The sequence below is a fragment of the Channa argus genome, chromosome 8 (genome assembly GCF_033026475.1).
Source record: "Channa argus isolate prfri chromosome 8, Channa argus male v1.0, whole genome shotgun sequence".
Lineage (NCBI taxonomy): Eukaryota > Metazoa > Chordata > Actinopteri > Anabantiformes > Channidae > Channa > Channa argus.
In genome coordinates, this window is record NC_090204.1 from 22458404 (window position 1) to 22477821 (window position 19418).

At 40.9% G+C, this 19418-nt stretch overlaps 1 protein-coding gene across 4 annotated transcripts in view; it reads left to right on the plus strand.

The window, feature by feature from the left end:
• The window catches only part of LOC137131884 (BMP/retinoic acid-inducible neural-specific protein 3-like), a 51174-nt gene extending 39733 nt beyond the window's left edge, over window positions 1-11441 (plus strand). For 2 of the 4 annotated variants that reach the window (XM_067513720.1, XM_067513723.1), the window contains 2 exons: window positions 5007-5229; window positions 9536-11436. In XM_067513720.1, the coding sequence (XP_067369821.1) occupies window positions 5007-5229; window positions 9536-10652 (1340 nt within the window). In that variant the 3' untranslated portion in view covers window positions 10653-11436. Of the gene's footprint in view, window positions 1-5006; window positions 5230-9535 lie in introns of all 4 variants that reach the window. The other 2 variants (XM_067513721.1, XM_067513722.1) reach the window with 2 other exon arrangements.
• The last annotated feature ends 7977 nt before the right edge of the window (window positions 11442-19418 follow it).

The window sequence follows — 19418 nt, forward strand, 5'->3', positions numbered from 1 at the left end:
GCCAACTCATCATGCGGACAGTGATCCGCTGAACTCACGACTTACGCCGAAAGGACGGAAAAAAAAAAAAAAAAGCTTTAAGAACCGAAAAATACAGGGTTTAGCTGGTCCCCCTCCCTCCTGCAGATCTGCTTGTGGTAAATAAAATGAAAAAAAAAAAAACTACAAACGAATTTGCATCAAGCTTTTCAAATTATTAATATTTCTGCTGAAATTAAGTGGCAGCAACAAACTACATTGCGGAGAGTGAATTAGCATTTCTGCTTGACACAAATGCATTTTTATTTGCCCTCCACTTAATTACTGGCATTATAAAAAAATGTTTTTACGCTGACTGCTAAAAAAATACTGAGCTGCGTCAAAACATTTTTCCAATTAGTTTCTCCATAGAAGGAACGACTCTAACACACTTTCCCTCACCCTGGTCCAATACAAAGCCCTCTCTAGCTTTGCAAATTTCACATAGGTCACCGTAATGATCCACTGACACAAGGCAAAGATGGCTGGTTTAAATGACTAAATAAAACTGGCACTGTGTGTAGTCGGGCAACATCAAGTTTGCTTGCAGGTGTTTTCCTTTATCCATCAGTTCAGTGGAGCTATAGACTATACGACAGTCAATAATAGAATTTCTTTGAAAAGCAAATTTGTTCTCACCTTGAAAATGCCTTTTACGTCTCTGTGCCATGTACAGCCGCTCCTGTAACACTCAGTCTCTACTTTTTCTGTGTAAGTGGACGGAGGAATCTTATTAAGTTACCATAACTTACATTTTATTTTAATCAATGAATGCAAAACTTTCAGTGTACATGACACGCAGACATAGGTTGCTGTAATTACCAACAATAGTATTTCCACACAACTCGGGAAAGTACGTTTTCAAATTAAAAAGTATTTAAAACCAGTAACTTTGGATTTTTATCTTTAAGTGGTGTTAACAGGTCCCTTGAATGACTTTTTTTAGAAGTTATCGCTTCCAAATTCACGAAATTGTTATTGGTGTGTGATGTCATTATAAAGTGTTTGCCAGATAAAAATCAAAAAAGGCCAAAAAGGGTTGTGTACCGTTTCCCTCGGTGGCTTCCCACAGCCAGATTTACAGTGGATGGAGTAGAAACTGTACAGAAACACCTCAGCAGCTGACAAATTTGTCATGTCGCACATGTCGCTTTGCTGAAACAACTGACCCTCTTCTCTGACATTCAAACGGCCCTTTTCTGCCGTTGGAGCCTGTCTGTGTAGGGAAACGAAAACGGGAGGTCAGCGTTTAGTTTAATGTGACTGGGTCAGTCAAACGAGGGTTTTCAGAAACCGTAGGAAGAGCTGTCACACACCAGGAACAAGCATTGCTGTCAAGTCTTAGCAACGTGTGACGTTACTCCGTGCAGCACTTGCATTTGTTTTAATGATTTTTTTTACTATCTGGCCTGATGTAATGTGGTAGCATGTACATCAGCTCACCCTACTGACCACAGTATGAGCTTATGTTGCACAACAATATGATATGTTGCACATATCATATTGTTGTGCATAACCTTGTTAAGTACATCTGTTTTTTTTGGGGGGTGGGGGGTTGTCCCCCTGCCATTACACGGATCTGCCTCCACAGGCTCTGAGGGCATCTCGCTGTTTCACTCATTTCCAGCTCCTGCCTTAAGCTGTTCTTTGGGCACCGTGCTGGCTGTGAGTGTTATTACTGGCTACATGCTTCTGTACTTAGGGCAACTTGATTAGCGGACAGCTGGCAATAACTTGGGCAGCAAGGTGCCCCCCGAGAGCCGCGCTTGCAGAGCTGCATCAAATAAAGAAAAATAAGACGGTTCCTTTCGAACACCCCTCGGGATTCACTTTATACGTTTGATCAAACGGAAATCAAATCAGTAGCACAGTAAATAATAATCACGACTCTTGAGTGTTAAAAGAGGCTTTTTCACAGCCAGCTGATTGCAGAGATGATTTTCTTCAGCCGTTCTGAGGGTGATGTGCAACCATCTGCAGTATCTTGATTCTGCAAGGTTGCACATATACAGTAGGTACTGATCCATTTCCTTAAAATACACACAACTACTAAGACACAACGTTTAATAATTGTAAAGACAGATGTGTGTGTGTGTATATATATAGCAATTTAGGAGGAATCTGCTCAACAAGCCTCTGCATAGATCCACATCATTACGCCAACCCACGTTTCTTATTTTTAATTATGCCCACACAGTGTCTGTGAATATGCTCCTCCAAATCTGACAGTGCTGGGGTTTTTTTTGTTTTGTTTTATTAATTATTTTGAGTCATACAAAAGAAAAGCACTGGTACCTTCCTGGCTTCAGTGGCTGACAAGATAATAATGGTGGGTAGTGAGTGGGTTTCTAGGGATGAAACACTGTTTTCGTGGCGCTTGCAATTTCCACCTTTCCCAAGAAACTTTACACATCAGATTTAGTTAAATTTATTGCTGCAGACAAAACATTATCATTGTTATATTTTATTCCATTTTACCTTATTTTAATTAGGAAGTTTCCAGTGATGTTGTACTTTTGTATTCAGGAGAGAAGTGACCAGGTAACAGCACGAAATAAATTAGGCTGAAGTCTAATATTTTATAAAGCAGATATAAGCTGCTGCATTAAAGATGAATTTAATTGATGATGTACAGTGTTATGTTGCAATGCACTTGCATGAAACTTTTAGTTTTCCTTTATGAGGATTTAGCAGACTGACTCTGGTTTTATGTGGATAACGATGACGCGGATGTTTTGTGATTGAATGCCCTAATTCATGCCCTAATGATTAATACCATGCAGCTGTGACAAGATGGCGGGTGGGGTCAGTCATATAAATACACTTGGCTGAAATGCCATCACAGGTTCGCTGCCCAAAATTGTTTTTTTATTTGCAAAATTAGCTTTTGTTGCAACTTTTCAGAAAGTGTGCTTTGAGCTTTCAGGCCCACTGTAGATTTCACCGTAAATGACAAACCCTGCTGCACTCTGCACCTGTAGCTTCTTTGAGGCGACCTGGTGAAAAACAGCTGTCTCTGATGTGCAAGACCTACAGGGAGCATCTAGATTAACATGGCACAGCATTTGTTGTGTGTTGTTTATTCAGAGAAAATAAAAAAATAGAAATTTCCTTTCATGTCATGTTTACTCCATTGCATCTGATTTATTCATTTTTTTCTATATTGTTCAAACATGGAAAAGCTGAACACTGTAAATACATATAACGAAAACAAATGAAACTTATGAGTGGAAATGTCCCCAAAATACTAAAAACTTAAATACTAAGAACTTTATATTTTGTCCATTTGCTCGTGGCCACAAGGTTCTCATCAATTGTGTGAAACCAATGGAAAACACATTTGCATTTGCTAACACATTTGCAGGAGAAGATTTTTGCTGTGCTAAGGAGGTGATGATGAAGATCTAGTAGACCCCAATTACATTACACATATCTTAGCAAATGAGAAAAAACTGTAATATGTTTCTTTTGCTTATCATCCTTTAACAACTAAAGCTTTGCATTTCCATAATATTCGTCTTTTGACAGCTTTTGTTACTTTTGTTTGCTTTGTCTGGCCACATTTTTAGAACGACTCCTGATAAATTCTTCTCCCATGGAGAGGGATTTTATAAGAGGCCACTACAAATGAAACACGGGGGTGGGTGGCTCAATGGCTAGAGCATCGGGATGGGATGCAGAAGGCCGAGGAATTGAATCCCGCCAAAGGGCCACCTTATTGGGGTCGGTCCCGAGCCCAGATAAAACGGGAGGGTCGTGGCAGGAAGGGCATCCGGTGTAAAAACACGTGCCAGTTCAAAGTGTGGAACATGATATGTTATATAAAAAAATATATTTTGTTGAAAAAACAACAAAAGACTGGAAGATGTACAAAGCAAGAAGACACTGAAAGTGTCAAAGAGGGAGGAAAAATTGTCTGGGGACAATCTATATTTTTCCTTTTGTCAAAGTTCAGTAAACGGATCCTGTTAGTAGATATGATCTGTGCATCCAAAGCCGGACAGATTTTATTCCTCTGTGCCGCAGAGCTCTGACGCTGTCCAAAAACGATTAAAAAAACATCAGCCCACCACAGTGCTGCTCTGGAAGACATGTCCCTTCCTTAATGAACATGGGCACAGTAGCTTCGATTCGATCACGCCGTGTTCGGTTGCTGGCTTTTTCTTTAGAACACAGATGGCAAAAAAAAACAACACTATCTATAGTGTTAAAAACTACATTTAGGGTAGCGAATGAGAATCCGCACGAATGACCCAATTTAAAAAGTTTACGGCGTCAGTGGGGAGATGATTAGTTTTGATTTATTTTCATTGGATTTTCCGATGAGTTAAAATACAGAATAAGAGCAGACTCAGCCTTTGAACTGCTCGTATTACTTAATACAAAGGGAATTAGCCTGAAGGCAACAATCTTTGCTTAACACGAGGAATTAAACGAACAAACACTGAAGCTGCACCGTGTTTTCTCATTTTAAAATGTAGGCCAAGGCAAGCACCCCCAACTACCCTTTAATACACTGTATTTTATTACAAGCTGTTTAATCAACTTATTAGTTTCAAAGGAACCAAGCATAATGGTTTTCTAATCAGATGCTGTATTATCAAGATGACAACATCTAATTACAAACATCAGTGCGGTCATTTTCTCATCAGTGGTGCACGTGCTTCGATTTCCCATACAACCATGGTTATTATAAAGATGATGGCTTGTAAATGTAATCGTATGTGCAGCAGACAGGACGTTACCCTGTACAGAGCCACAGTGTTGGGCCTGTTTGTTTATTAATTCAAGGAAAGATGAACAAATCTTAGCCCAGCCCCATATTTAGCTCTGCCTTTTATCATTAGCGCATGCATCAAACACTATCTGTGTGCAAAGGCCACATGGACTCATAAGCTGCAGGGCAAAGTGAATTCGCTCATTTTGTTGTGGTGGAGAAATACAAAAACAAAACTCTCATCTTGCATCTCTGTCTGTGTCTTTTTCAGATGAGTTTCAGAACTTTGTTCGAAGGCTGCCCACGTTCTACGCTCTGAACACATCTGCCATCCAGTACTTCTGGAAGATGGATCCGACTGTTCACCAGCGCTACAGACAGCTGGAGCTCAGCGCCCAGCAGCTCCTGAGCAAAGCGCGGCGCATCGTCAACAAGCTCTTCACCCTCAGCAAGAGGTGTCGAACGCAGCCTAAAATTATAATGCTGCGGGAGAGGTGGGAAACTGATGAGTATTCCTGCTGACCTTTCTGTTAACATGCATGGGCAAGTGTGTGTGTGTGTGTGTGTGTGTGTGAAAATAAGCAAACCTTTCGACGCCCGCAGCCACATCACAGGCCTTTCCAAGCAAGCTGCGATCAGCAGTGCTCATTTATTTTCTTCAGCCCACTCACAGAGCGGCGCTTTGTATCCCCTGAACTAGGCATTATGCTAATAATGCAAACCATATATTAGCACTTTGATATTCAACTGAGGTCCTACTGAAGGCAGCTATAGTGTCACACCTGATCACTTGGCTGCGCTCCCAGCCCAGGCCTCCTTTACATCCAGGAAATCGGCGCCATCCTCCTGGAAAATGAAAGCGCTCAGAGACTGTTCTGCTAGTTAACTAGGCGGTGATGGAATGGTGGACACAAAAAATGCCGATCAATCTATTTTTGTGTTTCTCCCAATAATCATGCAGTCTTCAGACTCCAAGCTTATGAAAAAGAAATGCGTATGTGCCAGTAGACCTGATGGAGCTGGATTCATTTTAGGAGCTATTTCAAGTGGAAAAAACCAAATATTCGTCCTCTGCAGTGTGATTTTTAGCTGCAGCTACAGTCTCTTGTCACCCACCACAATTGCCTCCTATCTAATAAGAGAATGTAATTCGTTTTTATTCCGACAGAATATTTTTTTTTTATTCCAGCATTTTGGAAAACATTTACATGTGCATGGAGGCACAAGCTGTCTGGCTGATTTGCTACAGTTTTTGCTTTTACTGAGCTTTATTGTCTGATTGGCATAAAGAATGAGGAATATGCTAAAACGTATAGTGATGAAATAATGAAATGTATCCGTGCAAAAGTTTGCCTCCCCCTTGATAAATTAATCTCAAACACTGAAATGGCAAAGAGTCGTGCGGTATACAATCTGCCACGCTGTCTAAATATGCACATATGGAGGAGGTGAGGTCGTAGCCAGCCGTGCTAAAGCGGTACATTTTGACACTTCAGGAAGCGTCAGTGTCTGAGGCTGCGGGATGAGAACGTGTTGTTTAAGCAAAGCTCCACGGACTTCAATGCAGCACGACGTCTAACGCTTTACACCTGTCATTTCAGTAAATTCCGAGCCTAATAAAATCTACTCTAGTTAGACCCAAATGGGGATATTCACAAAGTTCCTGCTTGGGACGTTATCACACCATTCAGTAGGCTCAGAGGGTCATTACCATTCGATGTTATGCTCCAAAAGGTTCCATTTAATTCTGTCTCTCATTTATCCACCCTGACCTCACCTATGAGGACTTTTAGGTTACGTCAGCGACTGCCACTGTTGCTCCTGCCGAATTTTTATGGCCACTAGATGCCCCTGTTTCACCAATGCTCACCGATGATAACAGTACTAGTGGGTAGTAGGCGACCTATTTAACTATAACGATGGGTCTGATAATGACCCAGCATTCAAACAGTTAAGGCAGCTCCACATGTGAAGCCTGTGTGCACTTAACTCTAATTTGCAGTGATCCTCAAATGTTCAGCGGGACAGTGTTTGGGATGAATTCAGAGAGGGCAGCATGTTATGCGGAGCAGTGGAAGGGATTAAAGTAAATACTTAAACTGGATGTTTAGCATCCTGCTGTGATATAACCTCTTGCTGTCAATATGTCTAACGAAGAGCTCGTATTAGGAGGGTTGAAAGCCAAGCAGCTGGAAAAAAAAAAAGACGCTAAAACGACGTGTTGCCCTCTCACCTAAGTCAGAATATTTTAATTGTAGGATTTTTCTTCATTTTATCACATGATCTGTCCAACGTTTGATTTAATTGTCGAATCACAAAGCTGAGTAAAATGCATTGTTCTGCAGCTTCTTCTTCTGTTCCACAGCATCCCTCCATGTTACCATGTTTGTGTAATAGAGTTTCTTTTTTTCTTCCTCTTTACAAAAGAGAATATTCATGCATCTCTGCTACTGCTATTATTCATGTGCTGAAGCATTGTGGTCTTTGTCAGCTGAAGGAAAAAAAAAACATACGCTCGGTAATTTAATCCTGCAAATCCATTTGGGAGTTTCTTTTGTAACTTCTCAGTACAGTCATTGGAGATAAGGACACTGTGGTTTTTCATGTGTTTTCAGCTGCGATGTCTGAGAATACACAAGGTGTCATAATAGCGGTGATGAATTCAGAACAACAGATGTGCTTTTTTTTTTTTCCCGGCCTTTTTGAGTAAATAAGTGTCACTCTTAATGGATAAAATGCAGTGCATCTTCAGTGTAGAACAAAGTTGGGCTCACTGAGTGGAAATTGAATCCGTGGCAGGAGGAGAAAGTTGGTGTGTGGCATTGATCTGTGTGAAATGAGCTGACAGACTCGAACAGATTGCAGAGTGAACACCCAGCTTCTCTTTGGCCTGCGCTGCACACTGCGTCTCCATGACAGTTTACATGTCCTGCTGACACAATGCGCTTTACGATGGCGGAACAGCTTCCTCTCTCACGCTGCGCACAGCCTCCACTCTGGAGGTGAGATGCGCACAACCGACTCTAACTGATGAGTTTCAGACAGGCTGGCTACTGTTAACACATTACATCGACTGTCTTTTTAAATTTGATGATTTGAGAAAATGTCTCTTGCTCCCTGCCCCATTACCCCCCCCCCCCCCCCCCCCCCAACGTCACACTTTACCACACACTGACTGTGATGTTTGCTTCCTGGTTCAAAGCACTTTGAAAGAACCGAATTTGAAAACTGACAAATGCTACAGCTGAAGTTGACTAGAGACGTGTTTCTATAGGCTGTGAGTGGAGACTGTGGGGAATAAAAAGTAAAACAAGGAAAGCGAAAAAAATCTCACCCGTTCACAGATTTTTCAGGAAATAGTGGGCACATTATAAATAGCCTTGCACATGTTTAGAGGATTAAAGTGTAATGGAAAGTATTTGGAGCATGGCTGTTATTTTCACACTGCTTAAAAATGCAGCACAACCTGCCAAATTCATTTTATGTTGTCACATTCCACAGTATGTAATTTCCGACAACACAAATGTGTTAAATGCTTATGTGGAATTGCTGTGAAAATGCGTATGTGTGTACAAACTGTTACACAACTACAGCTTCTGTATGATAATGGTGGCTTCCAAAAGCCCAGTTAGAGTCTAAAGTGTCTCTTTATGATGTAGAATCAAACCGTCATTTAAATATGCTGCATCAGATCCAAACTTATTTTGTTTGATGGGTTTTTATAGGATCCTGTATCCTTTCCTGCTCCGAGTAGCAGTTCTTTTTTTTTTTCATTGTTTTATATCGAATCAGAAAACCTTTAATCCAGATTATCAAAGTTGGCATTAATTGTGTTGGCAGTTTTGTTTCAAATGTGTTTTCTGGTTACTCTAATTTGCACTCTTTTGGTTTTGACAGTGCTGTGTGCAATTATGCAACACTGATCAATGTGTCATCATTTAAAAAAAAAAAATGTAAGGAACAGTCAGCAGCAATCACGGATGTAGTGGCCTAATCCTTTTTCGTTAAATAAAAGTGGCCACCACTTATTTTGAAATATGTCTTGCGTATTCGTGAAGTTGTGGAAAGAAACTTGGCCGGCTTTGATCTAATATTCATCATTAAAGTGGAAATTTCCAATGCTGCACATATTGTGTGGCCCAGCTATTTATTTGAGCAAACAACTCTTTGGACAAATGCTGCTTTTTTTTTTCCCCGCTCGCCTTCAGCTTACTTGTAGCTGTGCCACTGTTTCTCCTAAATTAATTTAGTAGCTGCACAGCACAATAACAAAAGTGCTAACTCTGCTAGAGAACAAAAGGATGTAACAGATGTGGAACAAAGGGAGTGAAATACTGATTTATAATATTGCATGCTTGTCATGCAGTCTGCCTGCTCATTTCTTCACAAACAGTCCCAGGAATTTGGATTTACCATTACAGCTTGTGTTTCACAATGATGGAGACGTTTTGTAGATGTAGCTTTGAACAAATTGCTTAAATCTGGGCCTCGTTTCGCAGACTTTCAGACGTCTCTGAGGGATATGAAGTGATGGTCGGCGACTGCTGTGGACCATTACCTACAGTTCCCGTCACCCACACAATACTAGCTCACGTACACATACCGTACATTTACACACCTCGACACTATGGAGCCCATGACATGATGAAAACATGATCACTTATTTAGTGTCGTTGGTCTTAAAACAATGCCCACGGTTCTGTTTCTGAGCAAAATACATATATATTTGTACCGTTATTTCGTAGATGGATGTATTTATTTCTGCAGTGAATTGAACATACTGCTCTGTCTTTGTTACAGGCCCTTCAGCTACTGGCTGAACTACATCCTCTCCATCATGTACTGCAGCGAGAACAACCACATCGGCTCCTACCTGGAGGAGACCCGAAGCTGCTCCTGCCCCTACGAGCACCCCCCCTGCCAGGGCGTAATCCCCTGCACCGTGGGCGAGGGCACCTCCTGTGCCTCCTGCTCCTACGAGAACCGCTCCCGCTGCGCCACCTGCAACCAGGGTTACATGCTGAGCCAGGGCGTGTGTCGCAACGAAGTGCCCGACTCCACCGACCACTACATTGGCTTCGAGACAGACCTGCAGGACCTGGAGCTGCGTTACCTCTTGCAGAAGCGTGACAACCGCATCAGCATTCACGGAATATTTGTGAGCAACGACGTGAGGCTGAATAACTGGTTCGACCCGTCGTGGAGGAAGAGGATGCTGTTGACGCTGAAAAGTAATAAATACAAATCAAACCATGTGCACATGCTCCTGGGGATGTCTCTACAGATCTGCCTTACTAAGAACACCACTCTGGACCCCATGCTGTCGGTCTACATCAATCCATTTGGGGGAAGCCATTCAGAGAGCTGGATCATGCCCATCGACCAGAATAACTACCCAGACTGGGAGAGGACTAAATTAGACCTTCCCTATGACTGTTTTAACTGGACTTTGACTTTGGGCAACAAGTGGAAAACATTTTTTGAGACCGTCCACTTTTACCTACGGAGCCGGATCAGAGGGCCCTCGAGTAATGGGAATGAAACTGTATATTATGAACCCTTGGAGTACCTGGAACCGGGGCGGAATCTAGGCTACATGAAGATCAATAGCATCCAGGTATATGGCTATAGTATGCACTTTGACCCGGAAGCCATCCAGGACCTGATTTTACAGTTGGACTATCCATATACTCAGGGATCGCAGGACTCAGCCCTACTGCAGCTGCTGGAGATCCGGGATCGGGTCAACAGGCTTTCCCCACCCGGAGCTCAGCCTCTGGACCTCTTCTCCTGCCTGCTGCGGCACCGGCTCAAACTGTCCACTACAGACGTTGCCAGGATCCAGGCAGCGCTGCAGACTTTCAGTGCCAAGCAGCCCAACTCGATGGAGTACGAAACAACCAAATTGTGTAGCTAATAACTGGGCAGGCGGCCAGACGCACAGACGGCACAGCAGTTATCAAACAGGCCTGATGACGGCTAAGAGCAATTCTGGAGTCGTGCGAGGGACATTTGGGGGACATTTTTGTTGTCGTCACGGATCTCGAGAGTGCACTGGAGATTCTTATGTCAGCTTTTGGTATAAATTTTACAACATTGTATTGTATGAATTGAGGTGGAATTCACCAAACTTGCCTCATCCATTGTTTTTTCCTCTCCGGATTAAAAATAACTTTGACAGTCAGTAATAGAAATTTAAAACTCTGCCATAACTGATATGTTGCCAATGTGCTGATGTTTGTAGATTGCACAAATTTCAATCACTCACATAAGTAAACACAAGCTTTTGCTGATAATGTATTACCCAAGCAATGTTATCATCTCGCAGATATAAACATTTCAGTGCCAGCATGGTTTATTTTTCGGTTTGTATTTTTCCTATCACATTTATTTTCTGGGTGTAAACATACACATACATTTGTATTTTAATCTCTCAGCCCTCCCATTTTAACCAAGTAAATGATGGGCACCTCATTGTTTGTAGCTCCTCCCCATACAACTCACTTCTTTTTTTCTTTTTTTTTAACACTACTACACATTTTTTGTAAGAAAAGAATAAATCCAATATAAAAAAAAAAAGGTGATTAAACAGATTCTGTACTACTCCAGAAAAATGACACCATGATCACAATATGTTACATGTGCTTTTATTTTTATAATGCTGTTGTTTGTGAAACAAAAGTTACAAAAACAGTCTATAAAATGTATAATACAATTTGTTAATACACTAAATAAAATACATTTTTATGTGTGGTCTATAGATGGTGTATGTTTGGTGTACATGAAATCAAAGCATAACAACAGAGGCCTCACTAATGTCAAATCAGGTCGTTTATTTTAGTAAAAGCATCTTTTGTACCACTGTACAAAAGTATTCGCTCAAATACCTAAACTACGCTGCAGAACGACTCGTTTCCCTTCAAACTTTACATACTGAATATTTTTTTACAAAACTTGTATTTTGTAAAAGTAACTATAAAGTTCTCAAGTAAAACTAGTGGAGTAAAAGTACAATATTTGCTTCTAAAATGTTCTAATGTCAAAGTAGAAGAAAATGCAAATATTCAAAGTAGAAAAACCTCAAATTGTACCGGACTGCAGTTACTTTGGATCACTGATTTGTCAATGAATCAATAGGTTGAACAACAGAAAACTAATTAGAAACTACCTGGAAGGTATTTGTTCATCCAGCGAAACAGCATTTACATGCTGGACTTTCTGGTCAAACAGAACAAAAGCTCTGAAGATGTCAGATCTTCAAAGGTGGCTTAAAAGATCCAGTATCTGGAGCTGTTGTCATCGAGACATGTTCATATTATAATGACATGTCTGTGTAATAGTCATTTGTATTATCATGTAAATTAGGATCTAGTTCTAAAAACTATAAGTCATGATGGGAAGAGATCTTTTGTACAGGGGACATTTTGACATTTCACAGCGCAGGTGTAAAGAAATAGAATATTTATGAGTAAAATCCATCGAGTTCCTTCAGTTTCAGGGTCCCGGGTTTGTGCAGACTGGCCGGCTGTAACAAAATCATGGCTCGGTTTACTTAACAAACCAACTGAACAGAGCTTTTGTTGGAGTCTGTGGTGGAAAAAAAAAAAAACCTGGTGCTCAATAATTGCACCATACTACATAAGTACAGATCTGTAAACAGCAATGTAATTGTCATTAAATCTTGAAAAATACCCTCATCCAAATATGCTGGAAGACGTTTTGGACTCGGAATGTAAATGTTCTGTACTTTGCAAACTGTACACACCAACCTCCTCATTACTGCTTTTGTGCAGTACAGAAATGTAGCACGTCCTCGACAAGTGCAAATGAGAATAATTCAGGCTGCAGTTGCATTACCCTTAACACACTTGGCAAAACTAATTAGCACTATATGAACTTCATTTCCAGGAGACAGGGTTGCTGAGCGTTTGACACATCAGATGGCTGTTTCACGAATTCAGCCAGTGAGTTTAGCATCTCCTGTTGTTTATTATATATTTGATATAAATACACACATGTATATATATGTGAAAAGCGGCTATTTTAGGAAAACGGCACAAAGATAAGTGACAAATCAAAGAGGTGCACAGTGCATTTTTTGAAAAAAAAAATGCAAATTCAGTGAGGTGTGAATATCATTTGGATTAATTTCACTCATTTGCAAAACAGCATCTCTGAACGGCACCTTTAACGTACTTTCTGAAAGCACATTATGTAGGAAAAAGTCATTTGTTGAATGAAAATGTGCAGTCATTTTCTTTAATGGCTTGGCAGGGGGTCAGGTAGCCCAAGCAAAACTTAATTGACTCACAAGAAAAGGTTGCTGGTATTGTACATGTAATATCCGCTTCATGCGGCTCATTTCATTTCTTTGTCAGATGGAAAGTGTTCGTCTTGTGTGAGAACTGTTTACTATTTATTGCAATGACAACACTGTTTTAGTACCTGGTTGAATCTCCTCAAGCAAGCGCTTCCTATAGCACACACAGAACTGCCTCAGGTCAGCAGTATTCTTAGGAGGGTTGAGGTTTCGGCTCTGACTGGGCCTCTGCAAAAGGTGGATTTGGCGTCTGTGAAGCCACTGTGCAATAGATTTACTTCTGTGTCAGGGTCACCGACGAGCTTCTACTGAGATTCAGCTTGCAGACAGCCGCCCTAAAATTATACTGTAGGAGGCCTTGATGAAGTTGGGAATTCAATTTCCACTCCACAATGGCGGGCAGTCCACATCCAGAGGCAGCAAGGCAGCCCCAAATCAGGATGCTCCTTCCACTCGGCCCGTGGTCCCCCCGCCTTTGATGCTGACAGTTAGGGTACCCGTGTGCCGGGGATAGACGTTCGGAGCCTTCAGTGTAACACAATATTTGATGCCTAAAGGACTGATGTAGAATACAAGTAAAAAAACTGTTGTAGGGCGGTGGGCAGGGTGGTGGATGGTACGACAAGAAACAGGACTTTTCCACAAGAGACCCGGGTTCGAATCTAGTGCAAGATATTGTGCGCTTTAATAATGATCGTATGGAAGAATCTATTGGGATATAAGTGATATTTTTTAACATTCTATAGAACTGCATGTTCCTCCCAAACGATTCCACCTCCATTTCATCTGTCCACAAGAGCAATGGCTTTTTCTGTGGCGTCCTGCCATGGAGACTATGCCTGTTCAATGATTTGAGTACGGTTAACTTATGAAGAGAGATGGTAACCAACTCCAGAAGGTCTTTCAAGTCTTTAGTTGTTACTCTAGGGTTCTTGACCTCATTGAGGATTCTCTGTTGTGCCTTTGAGGGGATCTTGGAGAATAGCAACAGTACCAAATAATTTATTTATAGACAACACGTCCAACTGTGGACTGATGAATATCTAACGTCTTTGAGGTTACTCTGCGACCCTCTCCAGCTCCATGCAAATCAACAGTTTTTTAGGCCTTCTAAGATTTCTAGTGTTCCCAGCCAACGCTTTGTATATTTAATGGGTGTGTTCAATAAAAAAACATGTGGGATCATGACTCTGTTTTATCAGCTTAGACATATTGTTTTTGCTGATATTTGTGACTTTGGTGATGATCCGATCAGACTTCATGACCAACTTATGCAGAAAAGCAGGAAATTGCAAACAGTGCCATTAGTTGTTCTTGCGACTGTAGTGCTCTCTAATAACAGGAAAGAGAATTTCTGGGCTTTAGATTTCGTTTGAAATTGTGCTGATGGATGGCTGCTTTAGGCAGAGGGGAAAGACACAGCATCAAAGCCCATTATCTCAGGTGGTTCTCCCACCGGTTTGTAGTCCGCTGTAATTTGCAGGGTTTTATATCTTACTCCAAGCCGTGAAATAAAAGTATCACACTCCAAGTCCCCCCAGTGCTTTGCGTTTCATACTCGTAGTATGAAGTCCCGATTGCACCATGTGCGTAGCCGTTCACTTACTCTTTTCTGACATTTATATGATGAAAGTAGTCAACATGGAAATGGAGGTTCAGAGACTCAAATCGCCCAGAGTATTCCCCATCACACATTAAGACAGCAAAGATGCCTTCTGCCAGCCATGTCAGAAAAAATGCAAATGGCTTCTTCCCAGCAGAACAGTGCAATGAAAGGTTGGATGAAGTGGAAATTACAAGCAGAGTTTGGATGATTTTTCAACCACAAGTTTGCTTCTTTTGTCGCCTTTTATTCTTTACAACACACAAATTGAATTAACTGACTTTACAGCAGCATAAATACAGCTAAATAAAAAAGGCTTTATCATCCTAAAAAGTTTTTTTTTTTTATGTTTGTTTATCTTTTTTAGTCCTGTCAACCACTAAAAATTAAATCCAAACTGTGATAAATTGCTGGAATTTATAGAGATGGTGCCCTGTCTGATAGAACAAAGATAAATAATGGATGTAGGGATGATATAAATGATCTATTTAGCATCAGCCCCACCATGCTGAAACATTACTGGTTGTGAGAAACACATGGATTTTTCCTGGTTGAAAGACATCCGCTCTCTTTTCTCTTATCTGAGCTCAACCCTGGTAACATACTAATGCTATAATTTTAAGCTACCAGCAGGGAATTTCTCCTTTCCAACATTTAATGGAACCAAGCGTAAGCCCCATCATGCACCAGAGTGTCGGGTGTTTTGGTTTTGTCATTATTTTCCCGCATAGTGATTTAGTTTGAAAATGTCTGTGAATTACAGGAATCAAAAACACTGTTTTTGTGGAATGTTTTACTCCGTCTACGCTGCTTTGATTTGGAGTCAACCAAAAAAATGTATATTTTCATTAAGTCACAAGTCCAAGTGGGAACAGGGAGGTAGGAATGAATCAAATTCTCTCATGCTTTCACAGTCAGGCAGCCGACATTGTACATCCATCAAACAAGAAAAATGCTGTTAAAGGTGTCAAATTGCAAGAGACTTTAATGTACAGGTATTATTGCATGTGTTAATGGAACGACAGTGGTGACAAAAGCAAAGAAACTCACATCAGTGTGTCTGTAGAGTCCTAATGGAAGCAAGTGTGTTTTGTGCCACAAAGAAGTTTGAAAAGATAAGATTTTCTCTGAAGTTAGTGATGTCGCCTCCATCTCCAAACACTTATTAGATGCTCAGACAGGAGCTCGCACATGGAAGCTCTGTGATAGCTGAGACTGACTGATGGTCGTGGTGATGATCAAATGTTGGCCTTGAGATGAAAACAGAACAGCCAACGCACAGTCCTGCCTTTTATTCCATTTTACTGAAATTCAAAGTGCAGAAAGCAACTGCAGTGCGTTAAACAGGCTGAATGCCGAGCACCGTGTGTCCTGCAAATTTCATGAATGAATTTAATCTCCGCTGTGTTTTGAGAGTTGCCCGACAAAATTAATTTTAACACCTCTCTCTCTTTTATTAAAGACCAGTCGAGTTTTTTGCTTATTTCTCTCATACAAATTACAATCACCGTCTGCCTTGAACTGGGAATACACACCATATGAGGCAAAACAGAACCATCTAAACTGAAGGGACAACCATCCAAGGATTGCATAAAATTCCTTTCAACCCTGTTTCCCAAATATTACAGCGCGTTAAGAGTCAGGATTGCCACTCAGAGCCAAGCAGCTGTCAGAGCTCATGGCCGGCAGCTGCAGCGCAGAGAGGCTAACAGAGCTGTGGTAGCATTTAATGAGAAAAGTTTAAGTGTTCGGGCTGCGGTTTAAAGAATGCTTTATGTTCCGACACTTTGGCTCTAAAGGATTTGTCAGCCTCCATCAGCTCACTCGCCCAACAGTGCAGAAAGGGACTTTTAAAAATGTCGAAAGAAAAGTGGTAACTAAAGCGCTTTACTTTACGGCTCTGTAATAGTACGCTAATATTCTGGAAAAACCAGGGTAACCTAAGGAGTAATCGTTCTGTAATAATAATAATAATAATAATAATGTAATGTTTTCTTGATAATAAAATAATCATGTAACTACTAAGTAGTAACCAGGATCTGTTTTAGGTAATGGGGTAATAATTTGCAAACTAAACACCAAAGGCTACAGTAATCGCCTGTAAAAGCTCATTGTAGTTTCTGTGTAATAACCATGAAAGCGAACTCCCTGCTTCTACTTAATTTATTCCTAATTTGTCCTTAATATATAATATCTGTAGTGGTAAAGATGGACCACGTGACAGCTCTCCAGACCTAAAACCATCTTTAGCAATGCGGGCAATGTGTGGGTTACAAAACCTCAGCCCCCCATGTTTAAAACCCGTGTAGACAGATATTATCATTCAAGTTAATTAATATACTGGATAAATATAAAGATAATTCTAATGTTGACACGTACAGTAGTCAAACCATTTTTTCACAATCAAATTTTCCATGTTTAAATTAGAGCTGCTCGGTTGTGTAAGAAAATATTTGTGTCTATATATTATTACAGCTCAAAGGTCAATTTAGTTCTTTACGTGATGAGCTGCAACTTTCCAGCAGCCGCATTTTCCTCCTCGAGAGACACATTTTGTGTGATTTGAGAGTGGCAGTGTTTTCCTGCAATCAGCATGCGCTGCTTTGCTTTTATTGTTCACCATTCTGTTGTTTCTCCTCAGCCTGGTCCTGGCTGCACTTCCCCACAGAGCAATCTGTGCAGCTCTTTCAAAGTGTACTTCATAGTTCACCACACAAGCTGCAATCAGACACAATTCCCAAAGTGACCCCGGGAAGTCGCAGCCTTTATTTTTTCTCCGACAGAAAGAAAACATTCACGCAAACTCATAATGCCTTAATAGTGCTGCTAAAACATAATGTTAGAAGATGAAGGGGAAAGAGCACCGTCTGCAAAGAATATGGTGGGTGAAGGTGACAATATTATCATCATCATCATCATCATCATCTCACTGGCAGATCCTCTGAGAAAACATATCCCTCACAAAGTAGGTGGTGAGACATGGTGTCCTACCGCGGCGGAGGCAGCCTGTGACCTTTTGGAAGAAGTCAAATAAAAAGATGAGAAAGTAATTCAGTTTATATTAGAATGCGCACGAAGGAGTTTTGAAGGGTATTGACATTCATGTGGCCTACCTACAGCACAGTCTACTTCAGCCGAATATTTTCAGAACAAATGTTTAGGGGTATAAGTTATTTTTATGCACATTATGCTTCCTTGCCAGAGGGGGTAAGTGAATCTAATTTAGCGGCAATAAAACTAAATTAATGGACTACAAGCATTGGAGCACATAAAGAGCTAATTCCATCGCAAAGTAACATTAACACGAAGAGAATATGTAATTGCAAAAGAGCTCAATAAAAATAGTGATTTGGTCGGCCAAATGCAAATGTGTCTCTCGATCAACTCTGCCAGGTTGCGCTCGGGCGTGACAGGCAAACTGGGTCTGAGGCAAGTCGATCCGATTTGAGGATGGCCCTAAAGGGAATCAAGTATTTGGTGTGCTGGAGGAGTTCAACTTTGAACTGTACAAACAGATCCAGCTCTTGCTAACTAGTTACTGATGTGCAGTGTTTATCCTGCTAGTTCCTGACAGGAAGGCGCCTTCACTTATATTGAAGTTGCTTCTTTTGGTTCTAGTTTGGGACGTACGTGCACATAAATGCCATTAAACCTCCCTCTGATTTCACTACATTAGATTATTTCTCTACTTCTACTTGAAAAACGCCTCCAGATGACATCGCTTGGAGGAACCTCCAGTTCAGATTATGTCGTCTCGTTGCTCGTACTATGGACTTTGTAATCGTGGTCAACCTGCTTTTCCAGAGCTCCTCCAGATGACATCATCTGAACTGCTAATGATGAAAAACTCTTCTTGGTGACGTCACCTGGAGGAGCTTTTCAGGTAGAAGCTGCAAGAAGGGCTGATCTGTAGCTCAGTTGGTAAGGCAGTTGATCATGGACCACAGGGTCAGTGGTTCAATCCCAGCACCCGGCTACAAGTCGAAGTGTCCTTGGGCAAGACACTGAACCCCAAGTTGCTCCCGGTGGGTCAGGTGAGCACCTTGCATGGCAGCCACCGCCATCGCCGTGTGTGTGAATGGGTGAATGGGAAGCTACATTGTAAAGCGCTTTGGATAAAAGCGATATAGAAGCGACTATTTACCATTTACTATTTAGAAGCAGAGAGATGTTTTAGTATAGTGAAGTCAGAGGGAAGTTTAAACCCATTAATCTACCTTTACACCCTAAACTAAAGCCTTAGAGAGCAAGTTGGAAATTGCTCCTGATGGTTCATTTTGTTTTAACATAATTATATAATTTTTCTTCACCAAGCTTGACACCTACAGTACCATGCAGCACACAGCAGGTTAGCTGGTGACAAAGTGACACAGATGTATACAGAAATTCAGGTTTCACACGTTTGCTGCTGCTGTAACATGAAAATTTCTCCACTTTGGGACAAATAAAGCTTTATCTTGTCTCATGTTCCGGTTTGTGTGTTAATTTATCCAACATATTTGCTAATTAACTATACATATTATCTCATTTTATTCTTTCCAGGAGCTGCCATCTAAAGTTTGGGCAAAAAAGTTGGCAAAAACTTTATTTTCCATTTCTAACTTTGTCATTTCACTCACCTCCTTATTCCTTGCAGATGAGTTTCCTCGAAATACTTCGTACCTACTGCAACACATCCCCTTTATGATAAATAAATCAAATCTTTCAAAGCATTCTGATCTGATCCATTGTGAAATAATACTCACACTTTGTGCGATGCA